The 27,199-nt window shown below is 32.3% G+C and overlaps 1 protein-coding gene across 5 annotated transcripts in view; it reads left to right on the top strand.

Moving 5' to 3' along the window:
• The window catches only part of LOC140055768 (uncharacterized), a 58,042-nt gene that overhangs the window by 17,045 nt on the left and 13,798 nt on the right, over positions 1 to 27,199 (top strand). For 3 of the 5 annotated variants that reach the window (XM_072101171.1, XM_072101169.1, XM_072101173.1), the window contains exons 2-6: positions 6,610 to 7,153; positions 10,302 to 10,355; positions 13,289 to 13,572; positions 25,399 to 25,532; positions 27,067 to 27,182. In XM_072101171.1, coding sequence (XP_071957272.1) covers positions 6,610 to 7,153; positions 10,302 to 10,355; positions 13,289 to 13,572; positions 25,399 to 25,532; positions 27,067 to 27,182 — 1,132 coding nt within the window. Of the gene's footprint in view, positions 1 to 5,751; positions 6,019 to 6,609; positions 7,154 to 10,301; positions 10,356 to 13,288; positions 13,573 to 25,398; positions 25,533 to 27,066; positions 27,183 to 27,199 lie in introns of those variants that run through there. The other 2 variants (XM_072101170.1, XM_072101172.1) reach the window with 2 other exon arrangements.

Raw genomic sequence — 27,199 nt, 5'->3', positions numbered from 1 at the left:
CAGTACATACATATTAAAGCTTTTAAATAGAAAATTTTAAGAGTTTTTTCCTGTTTGAAATCTACAGTGTATCAATGATGAAAAATTATAATTTTGTTGCTATTGCTCCAATTTTAATCATTTGTATTTACAATTTAGTAAGTGGAAAGCGTGAGCCTACAGTACTTCTATTCTTTTATTGTCTAATGTGAACAAAGTGTTTGACTTTATTAAGCCTGTAAAGTCAACGACCTCCTGACTGTCTTAACCATACTTTATTTACCAGTCTTTTTTAACTTTTTACCATTGATGCCACAAAACCATTTAGGCCAAAAAAAAATTGTGTTGACCAAATTTTGGCAGTAGGAACAGGTTTTTCTGACAAAAAAAAAGTAGACACACGAGACCATATTAAAAAAAAACAGGGTAAAAGAACTGAATTGATTCTTGTCTTGATCATCAAAATCTTGTTTTAAATTTGTTTTTAATGGAAAAATTTGTTGAATTGTTTGATACTAATTGTTATTAAATCATCAATATACTACAGTACTGTACTATTAAACCTACAGTATACATTCAGTAATACAGCAGTATATTAAAGTTCTCTAGTTTGGTTTTAGGTACCTTTAGCCTTTCAGTGGGTGGCGTTTCATGGCAGATTAGAAAGCATTCTGATGCACTTTGGAATTGTTCAGACATTAAAGCAACCATGATTGTCTACATCAATTATGCAAATGTTTGCAATTTACGTATTTCCCCAGAGTCCAAGCATTTACTATCAATGCACTTAGATTTAAACAATACATAGCATTCCATAGTTAAAAGCCAACCAACAATGTCAAATTGAAACTGTAATTTCCAGGATAATTAACAATGAAATTTAATTTATTTTGGTAATTTGTTAATTTTCATTTGCATGCCTACATACATACAGTACATGTTTGGTTTATAATGTTTATTTGTATGTGGTTTAAGTTGACTGAACCACTAATGAGTGTGTTGCCACTGATCCAAAAGTGCTTTTCAATAATGTTATATTATAATTATATTATTATGCCTATGCTATGAATTGATATACCTGGTAATTTAATAATCAAAGATTAGTATACCAAATATACTTTTGTGGTTTGTTCACAAATTAAAGAACAACTTGACCGAGGACCATATTTTAACAGCGTGTTAAGGATGTACATATGATTTCAGAACCATCGCAAGATTAAGGATATCGCCACACGCACTCGCCGTCGCCGTAAAACGCAAATTTCTAGTAAACACACTGTAAATAAATCGTAAAAAATATAAATGTTGATTTTTTTTATTGTTTCTTTTGCTTATCTGGACTCATTAGGTAGATTTTGCGATGAAATGTTTATTCAACAAACCATGCTGTTTCATTGTAAATAAAAGCCAATCAGAGAGCGTAATTCATTTTTATATGCAATCACAGTCAAGGATTCACAAACTCTCTAGAAATGATAGCAACCTAAAAAACCTTAATAAAACCAGTTTCTAAACTGGTTTTTCTAAAAATCTAAAATTATGGTAGCTGATATATTTTCAAACAGATAGGTACCAAACATGACATGATTCAGGCTAGTAGGTTGTTTTAAAAAATCGTTGTAAAAATGTAAATTTTACAACAATTTCCTAATAGATTTTCAATGGAAAACGACTTATTATCCATGAACAGGAGTTAGTATGAATTGTTTTTTATTGAAATCTCAAAATGGATAAGTGTATGCTGTTTTTCAAATTGTCAATTAAATATCTGAAAAGTTGGGGTTGCGACTCTGAGCCGCTTTTGTGATGCCAGGCCTCAAATGGTGTTAAACACTGAAGTCCAAATTTATCTTTTAAGGTTTTAAAAGCAGCCTGATGTCTCTGTTTTAGATTTTAAACTTTTTTTTTTCATGTGGCCATTTCTTGAAAAGTCATTTTAAATACAGTATTGCCAGTGCTTTATTCCAATTGTCGAAAGTCACTTTCCTTATAACAATTATTTACTTTACTTTCACCTAACTAATTCACACTTATTTTTAACATTGAATACACATTTGTAATTAATAATGTCAATTATAAATGTATTTATAATTTGTTTAAAAGCAATTTGAAACAAGCTTTGCAACATGTTGTTTATCTGTGTTCACTGCCAGTATAATCCCCAAGGATCATATCACCCATTAGAAACAAGTTCAATTAATACTTGCCTTAAGTAAGAATCAAAATAGCCAATTCACAATATGTACATTCAACAAACACACAAGTTAATAAATAAGTCATTAATTGGCAGTTAATTTACAATGATTGTGTGATCATTATCAAATACTGTACACAATGGGTATACATATTTCTATTAATAATGTAAATACATTTTTCTTTTAATTGGCTTTTAACATACATAATGGCTAAAATTCTATAGACTTTATATTTATTGATTGCGGTTAAAATGTCAATTCCAATTGTCCAACAATAGTCATCAACACTATTTGATTTAAATATATCACGATGTTGTATATGGCTGATAATATTAAACGTTCTGCTATTAAACATAATATGTCATTGTATTATCTACATCAGTACCTGAATTTGGTGTAATTGATGAACAAAAAGAAGAAAGATTCAATAGGACTTGCCATTTTATTTGTAAATACGCATCATGAACCATTTATTATTTTAAACTAAAAAAAATGTTTAGCTTTTTGTAAAAATGTTCTCCCATACATGCAAGGTTGTTAATACAGATCCACATTTGAAAATCAGCCCTATATATTATGCACTGTCTACAACTTATCTACTCCATGTCCCATATTGGAGCGCTGTGTGTGAATTTTCTAGATTCCCGGCCAATCCTTGGACCATAAATCAAGATAAGACATAGAATTTTCAAAATTGTCTGTATTCATTGAATTAAAATAAATAATATGATAATTATACATACCTAATGTTATTGATTTTTAAAAAGTAAATAATGTACAGAATAACTAACTGTGTAACAACAACAAAAATTTACCATGCCTGACATTCCATTTTGAAATTTATAGTGAAAAGCAGTAATATTACAATTGTAATTTGTGTATGTTTTTCTATAGCTTCTATTCATCCTTTTAATTAATCCCCTTTTATTGTGAGTTTTGCTATTGCTATCTTATTCAACATTTTTTTAAACTACCTGCTGCCCTCTCCTGAAGATGATCAAAGGATAATTGATCAATACAAAACTGTTCTTTTTAGAGCCACATAAATGGTGTACCACAAAATGTATCATATTCATAGTAACAGAAATATGCTTCACATGGATGAGATAAATGGCATTATAGAGTAGTGTATGCACTATTGTAATGACTCATCTAAACAATGACCAACCAAAGATATTTACATTTAGATATCAATCAAATCTATTGTTACATGTCATCTTAAAAACCCCTTCTTTCAATCAAAGTCATCATAAATTTCTTAAATGATCATATCAATTGCATTAATCAGAATACTAATATTCAGTAGTTACATTAATTTGGTATTCAAGTAAATTTATGTTGCTGCAGAGTGTAGGGAACGCTAATTAGTAAGTACACATTATGTTACAAAGATTGATGGTGTAGATATGTACAGTATTTACAATTATTTTGTTTTTATATTAAATGATTTTTTAATGTAGAAACCTACACACATTTTACATTGACTAGGTTTATTACAGTAAAATAATATTAAAGTATGAATTTACACACACTTTACATATTGAAATTAAATAGTAGTATGTGTAGTACCTTAAAACACTCCCTTGCTTCCTTTTGAACTTTGGGTTAGATTCATCCTACTACAGTATAGTAACATGCTTTTTGGTGCATGTTGTATATGCACTTTCTATGATTTTGGTTCGCTACCCGGAAGTCATAGTCTATGGGATATCCATTGTTGGCAAACCATAATACAATTTTGCCCTTATTGCTCTACAGAGAAGGACCATGCAGAACCTACTTAGTTTTCCTTCTATATATAATAAACTAGAGGGTTCTCGGACGTGTTAAAGATGTATTGTTCCCTGAAAAAAATTTTTTTTTTTACAATTTTGTTGTTGAATATGCCATTTTAATGTCACATATAGTTATCCCCTTTGACCAAAATTTGGTTCTAAACAAAATTTATTTCATGAAAAAACTGTAATTTAAAGCAAAAAAAGGTCAAATGGATTTTTAGTGGAATTTAACCATTTATTAGGTAAGTTATTTTATAAGTGAAAACAATTTTTATTTATTCAAAATCTGATTTAATTAATCTTAATTAATTTTTTTAAAAGTTTTTGGGGGACAATACATGTTTAATAATGCCTCTGGTAAACGGTCCAGTATAAGGATATTATGCATCAAGTCATAATGTACGTTCATATTGCATTTTAATCAAATATCAGTAAAATTATCTTTACCAATATTTGTAAACGCAGCAGTAAGAATTTGTACAAATTAATTTGTACAAATTTTCAAAAAAGTTGAAGATTTAATACGAGTGAAAGGAAAAGTTGAGACGAAGGCCCTGTTTCTGCTGCCAATACCATATTTAATACGGTATTTTTTTAATACCATACGGTATTTTTTTGGCAGCAGAAACAGCGCTTATAAAAAAAATACCGTATTTTGTATCGTATTTTCCCCACATCGTGTTTCAATTTTTTTTCGCTGTCAGCTGTTTTACACTTGTGTATAGATATATTGGGCGAAAATGTGCAGCGAAGACTATACTATATAAATCTGTCGTATTTAATTATCAACCAAATAAGTGAATGGCAATTTGGGTAAAAAGGATAAATTTTAGCACGACCACCCAAGAATATTGTTAGCAGAAACGGGGTACTAAAAAATATGGTATAAAAATACTGTATTTTATACCGTATTTTTATACGGATTTTGAGCAGTTGCAGCAGAAACAGGCCCCAAGATGTCAGTAAATGAAGCAAACCCATGATTGTCTCAATTCTCAATTGAAATTCCGTCATATATTTGTTTTAAGAAAAGAAATAGAACAATATTGTATCGTATATGAAAATGTTATCAAATCTACCAATCGCTGAGTATCTGGGACAGGTATGATGAGTAACCGAAACAGTTATTCTAACTCATAATTGTAGATAATAATTGTAATAGATATTGTCAATCAAGGTAACTTATCTCTTTTTGTGCTCACTATGTTATTTTATAATTTTCATTATTAATCATAGAGAAAGTTGGAACTTTTGCTTATTATAATCCGGGAGCTCCCACTCCCTCATTATAATTTGATCACAGATTGTTCCAAGTTAGAATTATGTTTGTTTGCTGCCCTCTATAAATTTGGATAACATTGCACTACACCTACTACCTATGCTCTGACATACATATTTGAGTTTTGGCCTCAGTTGTTTTGCTAGCCTGATGAAAAATTTTTTTTTTATAATATAAAATATTCCTACCCCACTACAGTATCCCACTAATGCAACAGTATGAAAACAGTTTTCAACTCACTTTTCCCTGCTCTAGGAACGTTTAATTCAGGCAACTAATTTCTGTTGCTATGTGCCAGTTGTGCCCGCATTTTTCTTCTAATCTCCCAAATGTTAAGAAAATCTCCCACAATTTTGGTTTTAAATAATAATTGCTATCTGAATTCTGTTTTATTTTATAATAGAAGGATATTTCTGTATTAATCAAATTAGTTGCTAGAATGTGTTGTTGTGGTGGGGAGCGAGGAAACATGTCCCAATCCACATTGAATTAACATGACATACTGTACTTTGGTCGTCGGTTGTCACAAAGTGAGAGTGAGAGAAAATAGTAATAAGATGTTCTATGAGCAATTCATTGCAAGAAGTGCTGGTAGTATGTAAAGTTTAGATAGATCGTTAACTTTATGGGGTCAGTCTAAGAAACAAGATATTAGGTATTATTTAATTTCAAAGTCCTGATGGTGTGACCACCTAGGATGGAATGTTCAGTTGATGATGTTCAATGTGGGGATGCAGTTGTTAAGCAACATATTGGTTGTTGCTATGTTTGTGCCAATATTGGAAATGTAAGTAATTGATAGTGTAGGTCTTGATTGATTTGAAATTGGAGGATAGGTATCGCCTATAAGTATCAGCAATAATTTTAAAAGCTTGAAGCTTTGTTATACAGTAAAATTGATGGAAGCATAGTTTTTTTTAAAGGATCACAGCCAGTTAAATAAGAAGATGCACACAATGTCCATAACAAATACGTTTTTTAAACCAACTAATAATAACATTGGTTGTTGATCGAATATTGTTAACATGACCTGACGTGCAAGGAATCCAAATGGTTAGAGCATACTGGGATCAATGAAAACAACATAAACTCTTTGAGAGCAGTGTTTTATCTAAACTACATTATAAAGGAAAAAACTCAACAATACAGGGACCTTTTCTCCTTTTCTCCTGGTCTTTTATAATCTGACTCGGCAAAAACATTGAAACTACCAGGTTCCATTCTAAACCTCATCCTCTTTTTGACTAAACTCAATCTATAAAGTTTCTTTGTTTACATGTAGGTTTTAATATTCAATGGAGTGTTTCATTTTGACCAATGAATTTAGTAATTGTATATAACGATAAATGATTTGTGTATTATCGTTTTAATCTTTCAGTTCATTAAGAAACATATCATGTCCGACTCAGAAGTTGCACGAGAGTCTCATGACAGTGAGACTTTTGAGATTATTGGTGATGACCGTGATGTTGTACCAGATAAAACAGTTGCAGAAGAAGATGAGAGTGAAGATATGAAAGAGAATGGAGTGACTGATTTGAATAAGGAAAATGGTGATATTTGTAATGGTGAAACTGAGCTTAATAAGCAGAATGGAATTGCTCACGATCCTCTAGAAACACCCGAAGGTGACCAACAAAATGAAGAAGAATCGCAGGAAGAGGACAAAGTAGTGACATCAGAGACAGAATATGAAAAAGAACCAGAGCATGAACCAGAACCAGAACCAGAACCAGAACCAGAGCCAGAGCCAAATGTGGAAGAAAAAATTGAAAATGAGGTTGATATTCCGGTAACGCCATCACAAGAGAAAAAGGAAGAAGAAGAAGTTAAATCAATTGAAGAACCGGTAACTGATATAACTCCAGTTGAAATTAAAGTAACACAAGTATCCGAACCAGCTGTAGAAGACCATGAACCAGGTATGTTATTAGGTTTATTATAAATGGATAGATTCTAAAAGTCTTAATCATTTATCTTGTTGGTACTGTACTATAACAGAACTGTTATTTTACAAGTACTGTAACTTATAAAGCTAACTCCTAAATGTTTAACAAAGATCATGATGTGTAACTTGTTCATTTTGTTACAGTATGTCAAATAGTAACAGTATGTGAAATGCAAATCAAAATAAGGCAATAATTGTTTTAATATTTTAATTTGTGTTAAGTCAAGATGATTTAGAAAGTGGAGCTTAAAATGCCATTTATTACCAGTCTGTTAAAAAATTTTGTACAGCTTGTCAAAACACAATAGAAAATTGTTTAGGTATGTTTTTTGTTTGGGATATTCGATATATTTTTGTAATAAATTTGTTTGTGCTAAATTTGATGAAGAAGAGGTGATGATAAAAATGAGGTTTTAAAAAAAATGTGTTAAATTTTTTGTTGATTTTTTTGTTTGCTATAACACCAGAAAATAGACGAAAGTTTGACAAATCAAATGTCAAACCACGGATACCAACCAAAACTAAACAACCAGGTAAATTGTACTATCCCTGATTTGCTGCTACTGTAGACTGCCAACTGTCAATTATATCTTCATTGAATTGTTGGATTAGTGAAATATTCATTATTCTTATAATCATTACAAACAAACATTGACACGATCCACTTTCATATGTAAATTCATAAATTGCTATTGATGTGTTTTTTAAATGTACTATTTTTTCATATGTCAACTTATTGCTTGTATTTTCCAACTATTGACTGTGGTGGACCATGCTGAACCCAGGCCACAATTGACTTCACAATCATCTATTGACTCAACGCTGACTACACATTCTTTTCCATATATTGACCCAACACTGACTACACAGCCTTTTCCATCTATTGACCTAACACTGACTACACAGTCTTTTCCATCTATTAACCTAAAACTCACTACACAGTCTTTTCCATCTATTGACCCAACACGGACTACACAGTATTTTCCATATATTGACCCAACACTGACTTCACAGTCTTTTCCATCTATTGACCCAACGCTAACTTCACAGTCTTTTCCATCTATTGACCCAATGCTGACTGCACAGTCTTTTCCATCTATTGACCCAACACTGACTACACAGTCTTTTCCATCTATTGACCCAACACTGACTACACAGTCTTTTCCATCTATTGACCCAACGCCGACTTCACAGTCTGTTTTGTATTGAAGAATGCTGACTTCCATCTATTGCCTCAATCAAATATTAGATCTAATGTTCTCATTTTTCTTAGTCTTTGCCTTACATCATTGCACCTCACATGCCTTGTCCAGCATAATTATGTCTCACAAGGCAAGATGATGTTGTAACACAAGTATGTTTTACATGACTAGCATTCTATCAGTTTGCCTACAAATATTGTTCCTTACATGAGTTTCACATTGTCTTTTTTGATTCTCTAAAATGTCTGAGATCCTATTGCTTCATTTCACGTGGCATGGTCTTTCATCATGAGATCATCAATGTCTGACTCTTGCATCATTTTGTGTCTAATTTCTTATTTTGCTGAGTGTGTAATTAACACTGATTCTTTGTTATTACATCATATTGACACTTTTTACACTAGACACAATTAAAACATGTAGAAATGCACCATTGTAATAAACTGTTTGCCTTCAGGTTTTATATTTTTACATAATCTACCATAATAGAATAGGGTTCAAGTCTATTGAACTAAATTCTATTTAGTGGTTATATTGCACATTCAGCTTTTGATAAACATCTTGAGAATGTTGTGCAAGGCTGGTGTCTGTTGCGTGTTTGAAAACCATTATATACCATCTATAATTTGTGAGCAACATCAGAGCATCACCCTTTTTAATGGCCCAGTCTCTTGCCTAGTTTTCGACATTTATTAAAAATAGACTTTGCAGTAGATTAATCGAATACAATTTAAATGTAGAAAAGTAGGTGTGTAAAACAAAATAGAGCAGTCAATCTTTGTCAAACTCATTAAATATTCTTTCAATTTAACCATTCATTAATATTTGTATAGTTGGTTTGCATGTCACATCTTGTCTTGTGTTATCACACCTGCATGCTAGTTTCAATACTGTAGGTTAGTTTCATGCAATGCCATATTTGTGTTGTGATTATAATTATTTTATGTATTATAATTTTTTTATTTCAGTGCATTACATTTTAGATTTTTATTTATATTGTGTATTATTTATATCTTTTTTTATTTGAATAGTTTTTAAATGTAATAGAATTTGTTCATCAATAATACTTTGTTTATCAATATTACTACTTTGTTGATCAGTTAACTAATATTCATATGCTTTTGTTGATATTAAACATGTTGCTCTTTAACATTGGTTCAGGAAAATATAATCATCCATTTTGGAGTACACTGATTAATTTTTATTAGTGCAAACCTTGCAAAGCAAGCAATCATCAATGTATTTATTTTTTTTAATGCAAGGAAGGAACAAGATTTTACACTTTCACCTATAGTTCGCAAATCCCTTTAGAGTCACAAAACTAACTGTATTTTAACTCTATCGAGTATAAATTCTTGCAATTAAATTTTATATTGATTGGTTTATAATATCAAAAACAAATAAAAATTGTTTTGTCGTTGAATAATTATGCCATTTATGCCATAATATTGTAGTAATACATCCACTTTGTCCAAAAATTGGATTGAAAAAAAATGTCTTTACATGCAAGAAATAGTCAAATTGTTTGCCATCCAATGGGTTTTTTATGATTTTTAGTGATTAACTTTATTAAAACGACAAAATAACCTATACAAAGTCTGATTTGATTAATTTTCATTTTTCCTGTTTTTGGGGGACAAGATATCCTTAATGTATTCCAAATATATGAAATGTATTTCATCGTTAGGTTCAGTAATTTGTATCTAAACTAAACCTCTATGGATGAATAATACAAATTTTGAAATAATTAATGCTAATGTTTTACTGAATCCTAAATGGTCTAAATGTTTATAATTTCCTGAACTTTACTAGCTAAATATTTTATTGCATGACTTTTTTAAAGAGTTTTTTTTTTATATTGTAGGAATTAATTTTTTATATTTTCTTTAATGTTTATGCCTTTTATGTTCTGTTTTGAAGCAGAATCGCTTTCGATCGCATCACGTCTTGCCTTATTTGAGCAGGCTTGTAAAGGTAGTATGCACAGTTGACTAATTTTTACCAAAAACCATCTTCAGATTGTATCATTAAATAATCTTTGCATTTTTGAATAATAATATTAATATAAAATAACTTTGACAATGATTAGTTACTTTTAACATCCATAATGCATAATGTTAATAATATGTTTTAGTATTGCTTAATTTACATTGCATTTTTTTTAAATTACTCAATTAAAAATAAAAATACTTTAAATACAAAAAAGAAAATTTAATTTGAATAAACTGCCTTCAGTCAAGAATATAGAGTGTAATGAAACAGTCTGGAGATGGATACTTTATGTTTTTTGATTGTATCTTATATATACTGCCATGCAAGTTCATGCCTTGTTTCTTTACCTTAAACCATTTCCTTTCTAATTTACATGGCATTTCAATAGGGACCTTTCTCTCATGGCAGTACAACAGGCCCCTTTCTGTTACATGGTATTTCAATAGGGACCTTTCTGTTACATGACAATATAACAGGAACCTTTCTGTTACATGGCAGGACAACAGGGACCTTTCTGTTAAATGACAAGACAACAGGGACCTTTCTGTTAAATGACAAGACAACAGGGACCTTTCTGTTACATGACAGTACAACAGGAACCTTTCTGTTACATGACAATAAAACAGGGACCTTTCTGTTACATGACAATAAAACAGGGACCTTTCTGTTACATGACAATACAACAGGAACCTTTCTGTTACATGACAGGACAACAGGAACCTTTCTGTTACATGACAGGACAACAGGGACCTTTCTGTTACATGGCAGTACAACAGGTACCTTTCTGTTAGATGACAATAAAACAGGGACCTTTCTGTTACATGACAATAAAACAGGGACCTTTCTGTTACATGACAATACAACAGGAACCTTTCTGTTACATGACAGGACAACAGGAACCTTTCTGTTACATGACAGGACAACAGGGACCTTTCTGTTACATGGCAGTACAACAGGTACCTTTCTGTTACATGACAATAAAACAGGGACCTTTCTGTTACATGACAATAAAACAGGGACCTTTCTGTTACATGACAATACAACAGGGACCTTTCTGTTATATGGCAGGACAACAGGGCCTTCCTTAAACGCTATCTTTTCTCTTACATGGCAGTATAAAAGGGAGCTTTTGATAAACCTAGGACCTATATCATGTCTAATTCATATTGTGTGTATGGTAAAGTTTGATTTAGCAATTTTTGTCAAGTTTTCGAACAAAACTAGTTCAATTCTAGTTCCAGCTGATGACCTTGAATTATGTAACACATATTTTAACCGTTTTTTTAGTGCACAGTCATCACAAAATAATTAACATTGATTGTAAGTGGGACAGTGATGTATGGCATAATTTCTAAGTCCTACAATACGTCAAAAGCTCCCTATTAATGGTATCTGATTATTACTGCAATTTTTATATGAACTGTTTTTAAATTGCGGCATGTTTCTTCTTAATCGACTTCATCCTTTAAATTAATAAATTGACATCAATTCATACTGTACTACTATGACAATCTCATCATTTTAACTATCAAAGTTCACTAATTGCATTTTCAGTTTTCTGTTTCCATATTTGCTGTGGTCTACAGTATTTATGTTTAAAATCCTGGCAGTTTAACATTTATTAACCCTTTAAAGATTGTTAATACAGGTTTATGATAGTATTGAGTGTTGACAATAATAATGGTATTTTCAGCAATTGTTTCTTTTACAGTGTTGATGATAAAAATAAAAATTGTTTGTGCGACCAAATGATTTATAGCCATCATATTTGTTTTCTTTTTGTTTAGCTAATTGACACTTTTCCCAACCATATCACAATCAATCCAATCAATGCATTCTGTACACATGCATGAATACACATGTAGTACTCTTAAATTGTATCTGACGTGTTGATAAATAGGCACAGTGTTGTTTTATTATTGGTTAGTAATTTGGGGGAAGCTTACTTTCATTTATTCAAAAAAAATACAAAAATGAAATTTGACAGTAATAAATAAATATTTACAAAACAGAGTGCATCCTCTGCCTATAATATAATTTTCCTGCATAAAAATCTTCCCCCAAATTTGTAGGTATAAGTAGGCGTATTTGCACTGCATAACAAGTGAATGAGTTTGATGTAAGTAATGGATGCATATACTGTAGCTTTCAAATCCTGATGAGGACAGTCTTTTAAAATGACGTACAGTACCCCTAGATGATGGATAATTGTGGCAAAGTTTGAGTTCAGATTTGGATAAAACTGTCACTGACCTTTAGGCTGTTCCCAAACAAACATACAGGGGTAAAAACATGGCCTCCTAGGTGAAGGTAACTAGGCGGTGGCGGTGACCAAATAGAAACTGTACGCAGACCACTGCCTAGTACAATCAATATTGACATTTTTCATTCATTCTGTATGCACTATAGTCCCTAGAATTTTAATATAGAATCATTGGTTTAACATTTATGGTATAATATATTGACTCCCAATGCAGTTAAGATTGTTATAAATATCACTAAATTTGATATAATGCTGAGTAGTGTTTTTGTCTAATTTTTCATGTTTCTGTTCTTCAGTAAATTTGATATGTATAACCAGGAAACTGTCAAAACATTAACCAAATGTAAAATCCAACATTATTTAGCACACCTTTGATTTGTACACATACACAGTGATACCATCCCTGGTTCAACCATCCCTGGTTCAACCATCCCTGGTTCAACCATCCCTGGTTCAACCTAATGTATCATTGACTCAACAATGTGTAGCCTTGCACTCTTCATTGCTTTACTGTTTCCTGTTCAGTCAATATTAACTCTCGAAATCAAACCAATGATATTTTTTTGACCGGCAAATATTAACATCACAATATAGTGTATAACTATGAAGCGAATTGAAGAAATTAAAATTCTATTATTTGAAAATCTTGTAGGTAACAGTGAAAACAATCGTAAAAGTGAAGTAGTGGAACATAATGAAGAGCCTAAAAAGATTACAGGGTCTGTGATTACACAAATTGAAGATAAGGAAAACCAGACCAAAGAACCAGATAGTGATCACAGACCAAAGCGGGGACCATCTCGGCGCCTGGACATGTCCAGGTTCTCAAAGTTTGAACAACAGAAAACTGAAGATAGCACGGATTCAGTACCAGCCTGGAAAAAGAACAGAGGAAGTGTTAACTCATCTGCTGTTATCAACAAATTTACACAACAGGTAACCATTTCAAGTTTTTAGAAATTTAAGAATGTACAGTAGGACACTGGAAGATCACATTTTTGAATTGTAGTATGATGATAATAGGTCCAGTATCCTCCACAAAATCTGTTTTAGTTGAGATTTTTGAGAGAAGATTAAAAAGTACAGTATGTATATTACTGTGTGTGAAATTCTTACTTATATATTTAAAAAATATATATGTAATTTGCCAAGGTAAATTTAAAATAAAGCATTTTTTAGTTATGAGTTTCGTTGAGTTTAAAATATTAGAAATAGCATTGGGTATTGTACATCTTACAGGAAACAAAAATATGTACCCTCAAATGTACAGTACAGTATGCCTTGATGTATGCCTTGATGTATGCCTTGATAATACAATGAATCATCACTTGTTCATTAATCAGTTCTACTGTACGCCAAAATGAACCTCATAATAATAATACAGTAATTAATACGCTATTGTTTTTTTTGTATGATAACAAGCTTGACCTGATAATATTGATCATATTATTTAGTCAGTTTCCGCTAGTGTGTGTTCTTGAGTCATTGCGATAGTTTTTTTTCAAGAAAATAGGCATCTATTTATAAAAATTAAACTTACAGTACACCCTGTGGAGTTGACTACCCACTACCAATTACAAATTTATCAAATAATTAAATTGATTAACTAGCTACAGTATTCATTGTTTGAGATGGAGTACTGTGTATGTTCCCTTTTATTTCAGTTAGCTTTTAATAATATCTACAGTAAACAAAGAACAAGCAAGATAATTTATTCCAATGTAGTTGTAGTATTACCAAATAAGGAAATCTATTGAAATCTTTTCATTTACACAATGTAATCAATTAAAGGTTTTTAAAACCTTTATGTAATCATTATTTAGTAATTTTGAGTTCTTTGTCATACTCCTAAATGAATATTCATTAACGTTATGATAAATAAATTATTAATGACATGGTTTGCCTGAACACTGGTTCTTGTTATTGATTGGAGCAGACCAGTCTTGTTTCATTAATTTACTCATTGAATATTCATCCATGCATGCAGTGAAGCTCCTACAAGATTCTGGCTATAGTATACAGCAAGGAGTGGTTCTGTAATAGTTTAGTGTATGACCTTACAAAGCTAGGCCTATAACTGCTCATCAACAGCTATTCATAGATTGAAATACAGGAACAGTTGCTATGCTTGGTATGTTTCTGGTAAACCCCACTAATCTTGAGTAATCTACTACTATACCTGTACTTCCCTAACAACTTACTGTGAACAATTCTCTGGTCTCCATTAATTTGCTCAATCTAAGCCAAACCTGTTATCAGTTGTTGGATAATAATAATCAGACATAAGAAGCAAACAAATTATTTATAATATAAGAAGACGGCATATTCAGGATGAATTCAGATTCAAAGGTAAGGTACATTAATAATTAACAATCGAAATGTTATATTTAACTAACTACTGTATGCGGTAGGAAAGTTGCCGATGTTGATTGAATTCTGTGGTGTATATTTTTGCTGGTTCAATTACATTACATGACCTTATCTTGCTGAGATGGAATTCTAAATTAAAACATTGTTTGAGCACAGTGACATTCCATTTTCTATTTAACTTCAGTCATCATTCCTGTAGCACACTTGTTAAATCACAGGCATTTCAAAATATCCCATACCATTTCTTGTTTTTATGTAGCTAATTTATTAGATACTCCATGGATATACAGTACTGTATAGAATAGTAGGCTACTATGTATAACCTAAAATAATCTGCACACACTTATTGTTTATAAATGAAGTTTAAAGCATAGAGATCATTCTATTCACTAACAAAGTATTAAATTGGTTGATTAAAAGTATAAATAGGGGTCATGGAGTTTAATGGAAGTAATTTATTTGTTAATTATTACCACATACAGGGCGGAATGTTTTTAAAATTGTGGAAGGGTTCAAAATATTGATGTGGATTTTAGGACTTAAGCTAAATTCACACTTGGAACGGAAGAGGGCACCGTGAAATTATGTATATTATATTATTTTCCATTTAATTTAACAACACAGCGCTGTCTACCTTTTCCATGAAACGAAACAAGTGTGAATGAGGCTTTAGAAAGCAATTCCTTTCCTTTATAACATAAGAGTATACTTTACTTACTTACTTTTTTATACCTTCTCATCCATTTTTAGGAGGGTGGTCCCTGGCCCCATCCCCTATTCAATCAAAATGATACTTATAGTATATACTATACATTATCATCATCATTGGCTGCCATAGTATGTCGTTTACATGTAGATCTAGCCCCTCTACATCATCATTGGCTGCCATAGTATGTCGTTTACATGTAGATCTAGCCCCTCTACATCATCATTGGCTGCCATAGTATGTCGTTTACATGTAGATCTAGCCCCTCTATATACATGTAGCAGACTTAGTGCAAGCACTTTTTAGATGGAGAAAAGATTGTGATTTAAGGGGAGAGCTAGCTAAAAATACGATATAAAATATGGTATTTTTTACTTTACTTTTTTAGAAATGTCTTTATAAATCTGGTTGCCCCTTTTATTGCCTTTTTTAGTTGTCGGCATTTTAGCTTCCCTCCACAGAGTTATAGTAAATACCGTAACGTCTACGATCCACATTTTCACAGAATATATCTATCGTGTGTAAAACAGCGACAGAAAACAATACTAAGTTAACCTCATGTCACAGGTTAAAAAAAAATGGTATAGGAAAGAGTATAGAAAATATAGTATAAATTTGCAAATACCGTATTCTATCCACAAATTTGATGGGGAAAATACGGTATACAAAATAGGTATTTTTATTTAAGAGTGCCGTTTCCGCTGCCAAAAAAATACCGTTTACAGTAAACGGTTTAAAAAAAATACAGTATTTACTTGGCAGCAGAAATAGGGCCTATGTTGTATTTATAAATGGTTTATTGCATAACTTGGTGTTAATTGTTTTCATACCAACATACTGTATAGTCTTTAATTTTGGCTTCATTCATTATAAACATTCCACATACAAATTCCTTATGAAGGCTTTGCTATGGACTGTCATCACTTTGGAATGACTTTAAAAAACACCATGTGTTATTTACTTGTTGACCATTTATGCAAGAACAGCAGAATTGAACACATTGAAGTAGTTGTATGCAATTATTGATACATATCATTATCATAGTTTTCATAAAGGTATGTAATATTTTATTTTCTGTAACATAAAATTATTTTCCTAAAAGGAAATTAGTACCTATATCATGCATCTGAAGGCACAATTTATTTATTAATTAAAGTAACCAGCTATTAACTGAGTGCTATATGAAAGTGGACATTTTCACAAAAAAAAAAAACAACCTAATAATAAATGTACTGCAAAGAATAATACTGATAATGGGTGATACCAAAATGTTTGTCACTCATTACCATACATTAGTTTGATATTCTGTAGGAAAAAAAACAAATGATTTCTGATGGATTGGAATAGGTTAATCCTGGAATGGAATTAAAATTGATTGGAGATAAGATTTTAAACAGTTGAGAAAATAATGAAATGATTTTTATAGAGAGTTAACTTAAAAAAACACGAGAAGAAACCATTTGCATTCAAATAGTGTGTTTAAAATGATACTACTGAAATGCTACTAATCTAAATACAAAACGAGCATTGCTTTTACTGTATATGGGCAGGAATTTAACATTTTACTTGTTTGGTATGCTGTTTGATAGAGAGCAGTGCTCAAAATCTCTTATTCCAATTGAATTTTCAAATAGTGATCAAATACCATAGTCTTTTTTAATTCAACAAATAATTGCAATTGACAATCATTATCCTGACTTCAATCTACTGTTGCATAACAAATCATTTTCAAATAATTAGATGGTCATTAAAATTTGAGAGTAGGATCTTTATCATTAAGATAATCAAACATCATATGAATGAAAATTGACAACATTATTATCTTTAAATTCCAATGTATGCAGATCTTTAAATGTTATTCATATTTATTATTCTTTTTTCAAAAGATGATCCATTTAGGGTTCAATATTACAATCAATAATGATAATGATGAATGGTACATTAAGTCAGTTTGTGTTTTTACTTTATTATTTTAAATTATGATTACTGTAAATGTCTAGCAAGTGTGAAATTTACTGTACTCTACTGTTGTAAATGTATGTTAATTTAAAATGCATGTCTTCTTGTAGTTGTAATAAATATGATGAGTCACTGTTAAAGAATATTAAGTATGTGTCAGATGTTTAGAAGGTGGTTAATGTCCTTGCCATTATACATTACAAAGTAAGATTTATTTCCAATAGCAGGCACCCATCCAATGGACAGGCATCATCTTTTAATGATTGTGAGGTTCGGTAATCAAAAAGAGAACGAAATAATTATACAATGCAGTGTACATAAATAATGTATAAATGTATGTACAGTATAGTGCCAAGAGGTAAAATATATAGCATTTATATTATAATTTAAAAGGAAGATGAAGTTAATAGGCCTACTGCATTCTTAATATTTCGGTGTTTAATTTGTTTTAATTCTAAAAGCAAATGTACAGAGTCATCGCAAATAAACAAATTTAAAAAACAGAATCTTGTTAATATAATAATTTGTAATATACTGTACATCTGTATCTTTGTTCTTTTTTTGTTTGTGTTTTATTGAAATATTAAACGTTTATTATTTTATTGGTTAATATTATATGTCCGGTATTTTCCATCCTCATGGTTGGTATTGGACATAATCCTGCATTTCATAGTCGTCTGGTAAATTGTCTTTTCAAAGACTATTAATATCATTTCCGACTGAAAGACAGTGACTAATACCTCTATTACACTGCCAAGCTTAATAACAAACCTGTGTCGTGTCCGGATAAATTTCCTTTTCACACCTGATTCATAACACGGGAATGCCACGGGTTGCGTGTATTTACACTGCAAAATACCAACTAGTGTAAATGTTATAGATCAATCGAAATATCACCCTCTCACGCATGAAGAGACACCCTAGTAACGGTCTGCTCATTATGCCTCCTACAATTTTGTTTTATGGCAATACACACAAAAATCGTGAAGAATAATATCTTGAAAAAATAAAAATGAATAACAAATAACCATAAGTTTTATTTATTAAATAAGCGAATAAACAAAATCAATCTTACCTTAATTGTATGTAAATTAAATACTATAGTGAGCGAGGATAGTAAACAATAACAGGTAAAGATACGCTGATCGTTTTTCACCGCAAACACTGGTGTACAAGCTGGGCATCCCGGGTGCAACCCGGGTTGTCTTGACACTGAATACATTCCACATCACTTACCTGGGTGGTTCAGCGACCCAGGTAACTTTTTACGTCGATTACACCAGCCTACAGTTCCGTATTTTTGCGTCCCAGGTACGACAAAGGTTACAATTCCGGATCAACTCAACGCAACACATTTTTACTGCCGGTGTAAAAGGGGTATTAGTTGAATCTGGTTGAATATTCTTGCAGTCTGCTGCAGTTTGGTGGTTTGTCTTTAAGATGAACAAAATGTATGTTTGCTGGTGGTATACTGTAGACCTAATTAGAAAGAAGTAAATATGATTGCAATTTCACCTTGAAAAGAAATTACAATTACATAAAACTAAAAAATTAAAATAACAAAACATAATGTTAGCATAATGTACTTTACATCATAAAACCCTAAGTGAAGCTAATGTAGAAGCCTATCTCTCTTAGTCAGACATTATATCGGCCTAAAAGTGGGCCGAATTGTCCCCTTCACACCTGGGCCAAATAATCATCTCGAATTCTATATAGTAGCTTAGTAATAGTAATTAGTAAGAAACATAATCTAGCCTAGTGTTATCACTGCATTTGGTGTTTGGAAAAATGGTAAAAGGGTACTGATCAATGTTTGTCAGCAGGAGTGAGAAACATGATCAAGAATACGGTTTTGTATTTACCGCTCGTTTCATTTCAAATGGCATACGACAGGTACTGCTGATCACTTGTGCTGCTGTATTGTCTCGATATTACTAATGACCCGAGTGACCTAATTGTGACGTAGGAAAATGGTTGAGAATTCAGAGTTCGGCAATTGCAAAGAAATTGGTCTAAAAAACCCATTTTTTTTGTACAAATTTACAATTCTATTATAGACTATGGAGAAAGGGAAATTAAAAGAGGTGCTTTTTTAGCAATACAAATGGTTCTTGCAAAAATATATCGTATAAAATGTGGACTTTTCGTTGACATTGAAAGCAGAGGCTACAACATTGCCAAAGATAACAACTTCTAATTTGGGCAAAAATAAATATTTTGTCCCCATTTTGGGGGATCGAAAGGAAAACATTGATGGGATTTTTCCAAGGAACAGTAAAATTCTTCTCTGCAAATAATTACAACACACTGAATAAATCTTATATAATACATCATGGATATATTCATACCTGCCTGCGGCCTACATGCCCGGCTAGTGGCTGTATGTACCTTTATTATTAGACTATTAAACTACTTGGCTAGCTATTGTAGGTATCCTGTACTGTAAACTTGATTAAACAACCCTGATCACACTCCAGAGAGACACCACATGTGGGATATAACGTTCAGCTGCGGGTATTTGCGGCCATCCAATAAAAAAACAGAAACCAAAATCAATCAACCATGAAATCTGCCGATTACAAGCTCAGCTTTGATTGACTTAACGCCCGTATTCTTAAACCGGACTTTAGTCGTAGTTCGAGCTAAAACTAAAAAAATGACGTCATTTTAATTCATAAACCGAACTTCAACTAAATCACCGACTAAATCAGGCCAACCTCGACTAAATCGAGACGGATTTTGATCGATTTTTTTAGTCCTGGAGGGGGCAGGCTAAATGGTTGACTAAATGGTTTTTAAAGGAAAGGAACACCCTAATATCTTACCTAACTATTATAAAAGTAACCCTACCAACTTAATATTCAACAAAATTTATGTTTAAATCGGATTTGTAGTTTTCTAGTAATCAGGATTTTAAAGCTGTTTTCAAGACATTTGAAAATCGCCATCTTGTGCTCATGGCAGCCTGTTTGTGACGTCAGATACGGCCGACGAAAATTTTAAGATTCGCGGTTGCATTCAGCGCTTCTATTGGCTAAGCGAATCCGCTAATATGATTGGCTAATAACGCGACATGCGGTCATGCAGGACGGCGATGACACGGTATGAGCATGCGCTGGCTTGGTAAACAAACCTTCGATCGATTTTTTCTTCTGCAAGCCAATTCGTAAATCTTTCAGCTATTGTTAATCTATTGTTACTTTTATTGCCTAGCTGTTTCAAACGGGATTTGGTAGGGGAATTAACTGACAAACCTTCCAAACTGAGGCTGTTGGTTGACGATGCAGTGTCTACTTTATTTTCGTTCAACACGAGTTCTAGGCCTAGTAAGGCATACAGTACAGATACACTGGCCGAAAGTACACCATTCTTCGACGGCTTGTTATGCTCGAGAATGTTCTTCTTCTCTTCTTTTTTCCTCATCAGCACGACAAAAAACTAACTCTCTTTCTGTATATTCTGGTTCCAAATTTTCTGAATTATAAAAACTCCAAGCCATATTCCGAAAATATTAGGTATGTTAGGCTATTTAATTGATTTTATTTGTGGTTATATCCCGCACTTCCATATTGAAATACTGTAGTAAGACAATGGGCGCTTGGATTTGCTTGAATGCGTCCACCTAATCTGACGTCACATAATTGCTCTTAACCTGTCAAAATGGCGCTGTTCAATTTCCGATATGTTGTCGTTTAAAAGTCTATTTTTTAACTAAATTGCTTACTATTGTACCTTGAACCATTGTAATCATGTTTTTATTACATTTATCTATAAGCACAGTGGCACATTTAGCCCAGGGTGTTCCTTTCCTTTAAACGATGTTTATAAAAAACGTAACAGTCATTGAGTTGTTATATTGGCCAGATATTGAAGAATGAAATATCTATATTTATATTAGCTTAATTAAATATACATTGGTATAAGTTATAATAATGAAAATCATGTCTTTATTTACAACTGTATACAAATTACATTATTTTCTTCGCGCAAGTCCGACTTGAGCTACGTCACGCCATAGCGACAATGGGAGATGCGGCAATTCACCACGCGATTGAATGTTTAGGGGGCCTAGCGCTTTCTTGTCACGCTATGAAGTGCGTGGTTCGTGGCGATCATACTTTGTTGGGGGCCTAGAAAATGTAAAAGTTACCGTACCGCCATGGTTCCTAAATATATTTTGAAGATTTTATTTGTTGTTAATCAAATATACTTCACTGTTAAATTAATACTGATATTGTTCTAATAATTAACGATTAAAATTATTTTTCATGTATATAGTCCTGATGCGTAAAAAGTGTTGTAAGAAATGGAAAGTGATATCAATGCGCAAAATTTCGTCTGCTCCTCAAATACTCTCTTCTTGTCATTGGCCAATGTATAGCCTTTGTTACCCAGACGTGTGCAACTCGACTAAAAGCTCGACTTCATTAAGTCGAACTGCAAACTTCGACTACTTCGTGTTTGACTCCGAATTTGAAGTAATAGCTCGAACTACGACTTTTTCAAGTCGAACTTCGAACTACGACTAAAGTCCGGTTTAAGAATACGGGCGTAAGGGTGCGATTCTAAGTTTTTAAGCCACAGGCCCTCCCATGGTGGGAAATTTTTTAAAATTACACCCCCAGTTGGCCGGAAATGATACTCTCACATAAAAGCGTAGTTACCAACTGTCTCCCATTGTGCGGGACGGTCCCGCATTTCAAAGTGATTTTAATGAAACACATTTTTAACAAACACATGCGTGACAACATATTTGTTACGCATTTAGCAGTTAAGTATGCGTTATCATTTTTTATTACTATTTGAGAGGAAAATGCATTCAAAATATATTAACACCCCATATCAACAAATATATGTAATATGTAAAAATTACAACATCATTGATTTTTTTTTTCATTTGAGCGGGAGTTCGTCCAAATGACCCGAACCTCACCTGGATCCGCCACTGTGACATTATAGTTTTTGGTAGTCAGGATCTTACAGGAATATTTACAAATTTGTTTATTAAAATGAACCTTTTTAGGACTTACAAAAATTTGTCACACAAAAGAAAGCACATGACATGTGGAACTTGGCGTATTAAGGCAACACACTTGGCCGGCGTTTAAACATTTTTTTTCGTAAACAAAACCTGTATGCGCTGAAGATTTTTATTAATAGATATTTTAATCACATATTATTCACACGTTTATTAACGTTAACGTTAACGTTAATATTAACATACAAGAAGGAGTTGATTCGCGGCAATTAAATAACAATGGAATCAACTCTGTAAAAACCCATATTTAGTAGGCCAGAGCTAGCCTAGGCTGCTAATAGGAATAATGTAGGATTGCAGTAGGCCAGAGCTAGCCTAGGCTGCTAATAATAGGAATAATGTAGGATTGCAGTAGGTCAGAGCTAGCCTAGGCTGCTAATAATAGGAATAATGTAGGATTGCAGTAGGTCAGAGCTAGCCTAGGCTGCTAATAACAGGAATAATGTAGGATTGCAGTAGGTCAGAGCTAGCCTAGGCTGCTAATAATAGGAATAATGTAGGATTATTGAGGAATTACGCATTACGGATAAGGGTTAATTCAGATGCAAGGCGTAATAGCTGTCTAATGCTACAGTAATCTGTGGCGTATAGGTCTGACACAAAAACATGCACGCTACATACATATACCGGTAAACGTTTCCTTAACACTGTGATCTGAATATATCCTAATACTAATCTACTGCATTCCAATGCTAAGGTTTTAAACAAAATTCTCAGCTGTTGCTATTTTTCAAATAGGTTTTATTTACTGCAAGCAGTAAATTAAATCTCATATAAAATGTCATTTTGCCATTTGGTTTATAAAATACATTTATAGATTTTAAGAATACATGAAAACTGCAGAAGTTTTGTGGAACATTCACTACAGTAGCATGTATAATAAGTACCACAAACCTCAGAATTGTCTGTGTTGCAACTGAAAATGTTCTCTGACAATTATCAGTTATCTGATAATCGCTTTTTAAAAATCACGTCACCATTACCCACAACGCAGTTCAAATTATGGAAGGCCAATGACTACAGCTAGTTTGTTTACATCCATTTTTCCTATCGCTGCCTAAAACTATCACATCATGTAGGATTCAATAAAAATCTAGGCCACTATCACATACAACAGAATAATGATGTTATATTAATAAGGAGACATTGGCGAGCAAGTTTGTTTTGCTGTTGGTGCTACTCTACTATAAGCTAGACTACATATCTCTACTGAAAACGACAGGCCTAAAAAAGGACATGCAAATCATCGTTAACCTGGACTGGTGAGATGTGAAGGTGTACTCCAAAAGTTAACACAGAATCCTTTTTATTCCCCTGGAGTCTCTCGGTATAATTGTCCCCCACAAAATAATAACAATCAAATGTTACCTCATCGGTCCACATCATGCTTTGTGAGTGAGGGTTGCCATACTCACAAGTTGACTAGAGGTCAAAATGTGGTCAATAATCGCTATTTGTGTTGCAGCTAATAACTGCTCCGCAATAATCGGTTAAAAAACATGCAATGGATTGAGTGTTATCGATTATTTCATTTTTGCGGCGTTTTTGCTGCCCAAAAACAATCGGAAAAAAAACAATCAGTTAATATTCTGCTCATCAGAAACAGGCACATTGTTCATTTATTTATATTTTAAAAAAAAATTCCCATGTGCATGTGAATTTTATGTTTAGGGTTATAATGTAAACTACTTTATATTATAACTATTTTTAATAATTAAGCTATTTAGAGATTAACTGAATACTTGTAAATCATGGTATTATTCCTAAACCTATGAATCTGATTTATGACTGTATTAATTACATTTACATCATTTTAGTTTGCCTAAAATGATATAAAAGCCAACTTTGGCCTTACTCCTCCGGGAAAGCTTAATGCAATGTAAGAACACATTCCGTACTATGATTATAAATGAAACTCGCTCTGAACCTACCAACATGTAAAGCCGATTTACCACCTATATTTTCCATATATTTATATGAAACATTTAAAAATACAATGCTGTTTTATCTGTATAATATTGGTCTTTTATTGCAATATTCCTCAAATAATCTATATAGCCCATGGCTAAAACCACAATATTTACTAATAGGGCATTATAAAAATATAAAACATAAAAAACCCTACTATACATAAAAATAACAAAATTAAAATATATTATGAGTTTTGATTAAAAGGCATACATGTATGTCGTTTTCAGTATTTTAATATTATTAAACAATTAATAAACGAATCTAGTTTTCAAAAGAATGAGTATTGTAGATTTGCGTCTTCGTTCTATTTTGCACCTTGATATCATATAAAAGACAATGAAACCACAGGGCTATTTTGCACCTTGATATCATATAAAAGACAATGAAACCACAGGGCTATTTTGCACCTTGATATCATATAAAAGACAATGAAACCACAGGGCTATTTTGCACCTTGATATCATATAAAAGACAATGAAACCACAGGGCTATTTTGCACCTTGATATCATATAAAAGACAATGAAACCACAGGGCTATTTTGCACCTTGATATCATATAAAAGACAATGAAACCACAGGGCTATTTTGCACCTTGATATTATATAAAAGACAATGAAACCACAGGGCTCTACTACTAGATTTGTGACAAGGAGAGAACAAACACTGTAGATTTTTAAAATATTTTTAATATTATATATTTTTGTTGTCTTTATAGAATCAAGATGCCAGCTTGTTGAATGAATGCAAAGTTTGCAGTAAAAGAGTTTACCCAATGGAACGATTAACAGCAGATGGTGCAGCCTATCACAAATTTTGTTTTAAATGTACAGAATGCAAGTCCACCCTACGGTATGTATAGAAATCTAAAAAAGTAAACACTTACCAGCGCATTAAAAACCACTTCCTTGGTTTCTTGATATAGTACTTGTCTGGTGTAAATTGTTTTTAAAAAGAATATTAATAGTTTAGTGACCACCCATGCATACAACTAGCCCAGTGGACTAGTGACGACAGGTCATAATATGTTGTCTGTATGTAATTAACTCTCACTGTAGTAAATATACAATTTTGAAATACAACTCAACTGTTTCCTTCGATCTAATTCATCATATTTAGAAAAAAAGTAATTTATACAAAATATTTTAAAATGAATAGGTTGAGTTTCATTTAATTATTTAGTTGATATCTAATAAGAAAAATAGAAAATCCTTATTTTGCCCTATTTTATTTATTTTTACATAGATATAGATTTTTAAAATGTTTTTTGTTTGTTTTCAGAAGACATAAAATATTTTAAAAAATCATCGCTAATATTTTTTACTCTGTCATTCAATGATGCTTTACAAATGTGGGGATTAATCTAATCATGTGATAATTAAATACTGCCCCCTATAGGTGTTGCTGCCCCCTATAATTGTAACAGTCTTTTTCAAATGATTTGCTTTCTTTTGTATTCATGAACCGGTCAAGGAAGCAGATAGTTTTGTCTCTTACTTAATTAAAGATCTGATTAAAAGGACCATACTGATCTCTATTGTTATGCTAAAAACAAATTAAAACCAAATACACCACCGGACCGTGGTAAAAGTGAGAAAAGGCGTGTTTTTCCTTTTGTGTTGTCGTCCACACATCCTTACAATTTGGTGTCAGAAGTGGGATCGTGGATCGTATTTGGCTTTAACATTAGAGATCAGTGATGGCAAGCAAGGCATCGTTGCGAGATGTGCAGAGGACGGTTGATGAGCTAAGAGCCGAACTAGAAGCAACTAGGCGTGCTGCCCATGGGAATGGAAACACAGTATATGTTCTCCCAGAGAAGAAGATGAGACACTTTGTGGGAGCCGAAGGGGAATGTGTAGAGTCCTTTGTTGAAGACGATGGTACTGGGGACGTTTACCCTGACTGGCCTGATGATGCTGGCATTGACTCTGAAAATGCTGAAAAGATTCTTCTTGTTGTGAATAATATTAAGTTTGAGGACAAACTCAGCTTAAACAGGGGAGTGTGGGGATTAATCTAATCATGTGATAATTAAATACTGCCCCCTATAGGTGTTGCTGCCCCCTATAATTGTAACAGTCTTTTTCAAATGATTTGCTTTCTTTTGTATTCATGAACCGGTCAAGGAAGCAGATAGTTTTGTCTCTTACTTAATTAAAGATCTGATTAAAAGGACCATACTGATCTCTATTGTTATGCTAAAAACAAATTAAAACCAAATACACCACCGGACCGTGGTAAAAGTGAGAAAAGGCGTGTTTTTCCTTTTGTGTTGTCGTCCACACATCCTTACACAAATATAATATGGAGTTAAACTAATAAATATATAATTAATATTGCTTTTATTATTAACAAACAATTATTTTTGGTGTTTTTTTTTTAGGTTGGGAAATTTCGCTATGGCTAAAGGACGTTTGTACTGTAAGCCACATTTCAAACAGCTATTCAAACTGAAAGGCAATTATGATGAGGCATTTACTGCAGGTGCAGAACGACCAGGTAATTTCTATAGAAAC

The sequence above is a fragment of the Antedon mediterranea genome, chromosome 7 (assembly GCF_964355755.1).
Source record: "Antedon mediterranea chromosome 7, ecAntMedi1.1, whole genome shotgun sequence".
NCBI classification, from domain to species: domain Eukaryota; kingdom Metazoa; phylum Echinodermata; class Crinoidea; order Comatulida; family Antedonidae; genus Antedon; species Antedon mediterranea.
The sequence above is the reverse complement of the archived record's forward strand: the minus strand, read 5'-3'. Positions and strand labels throughout refer to the sequence as shown.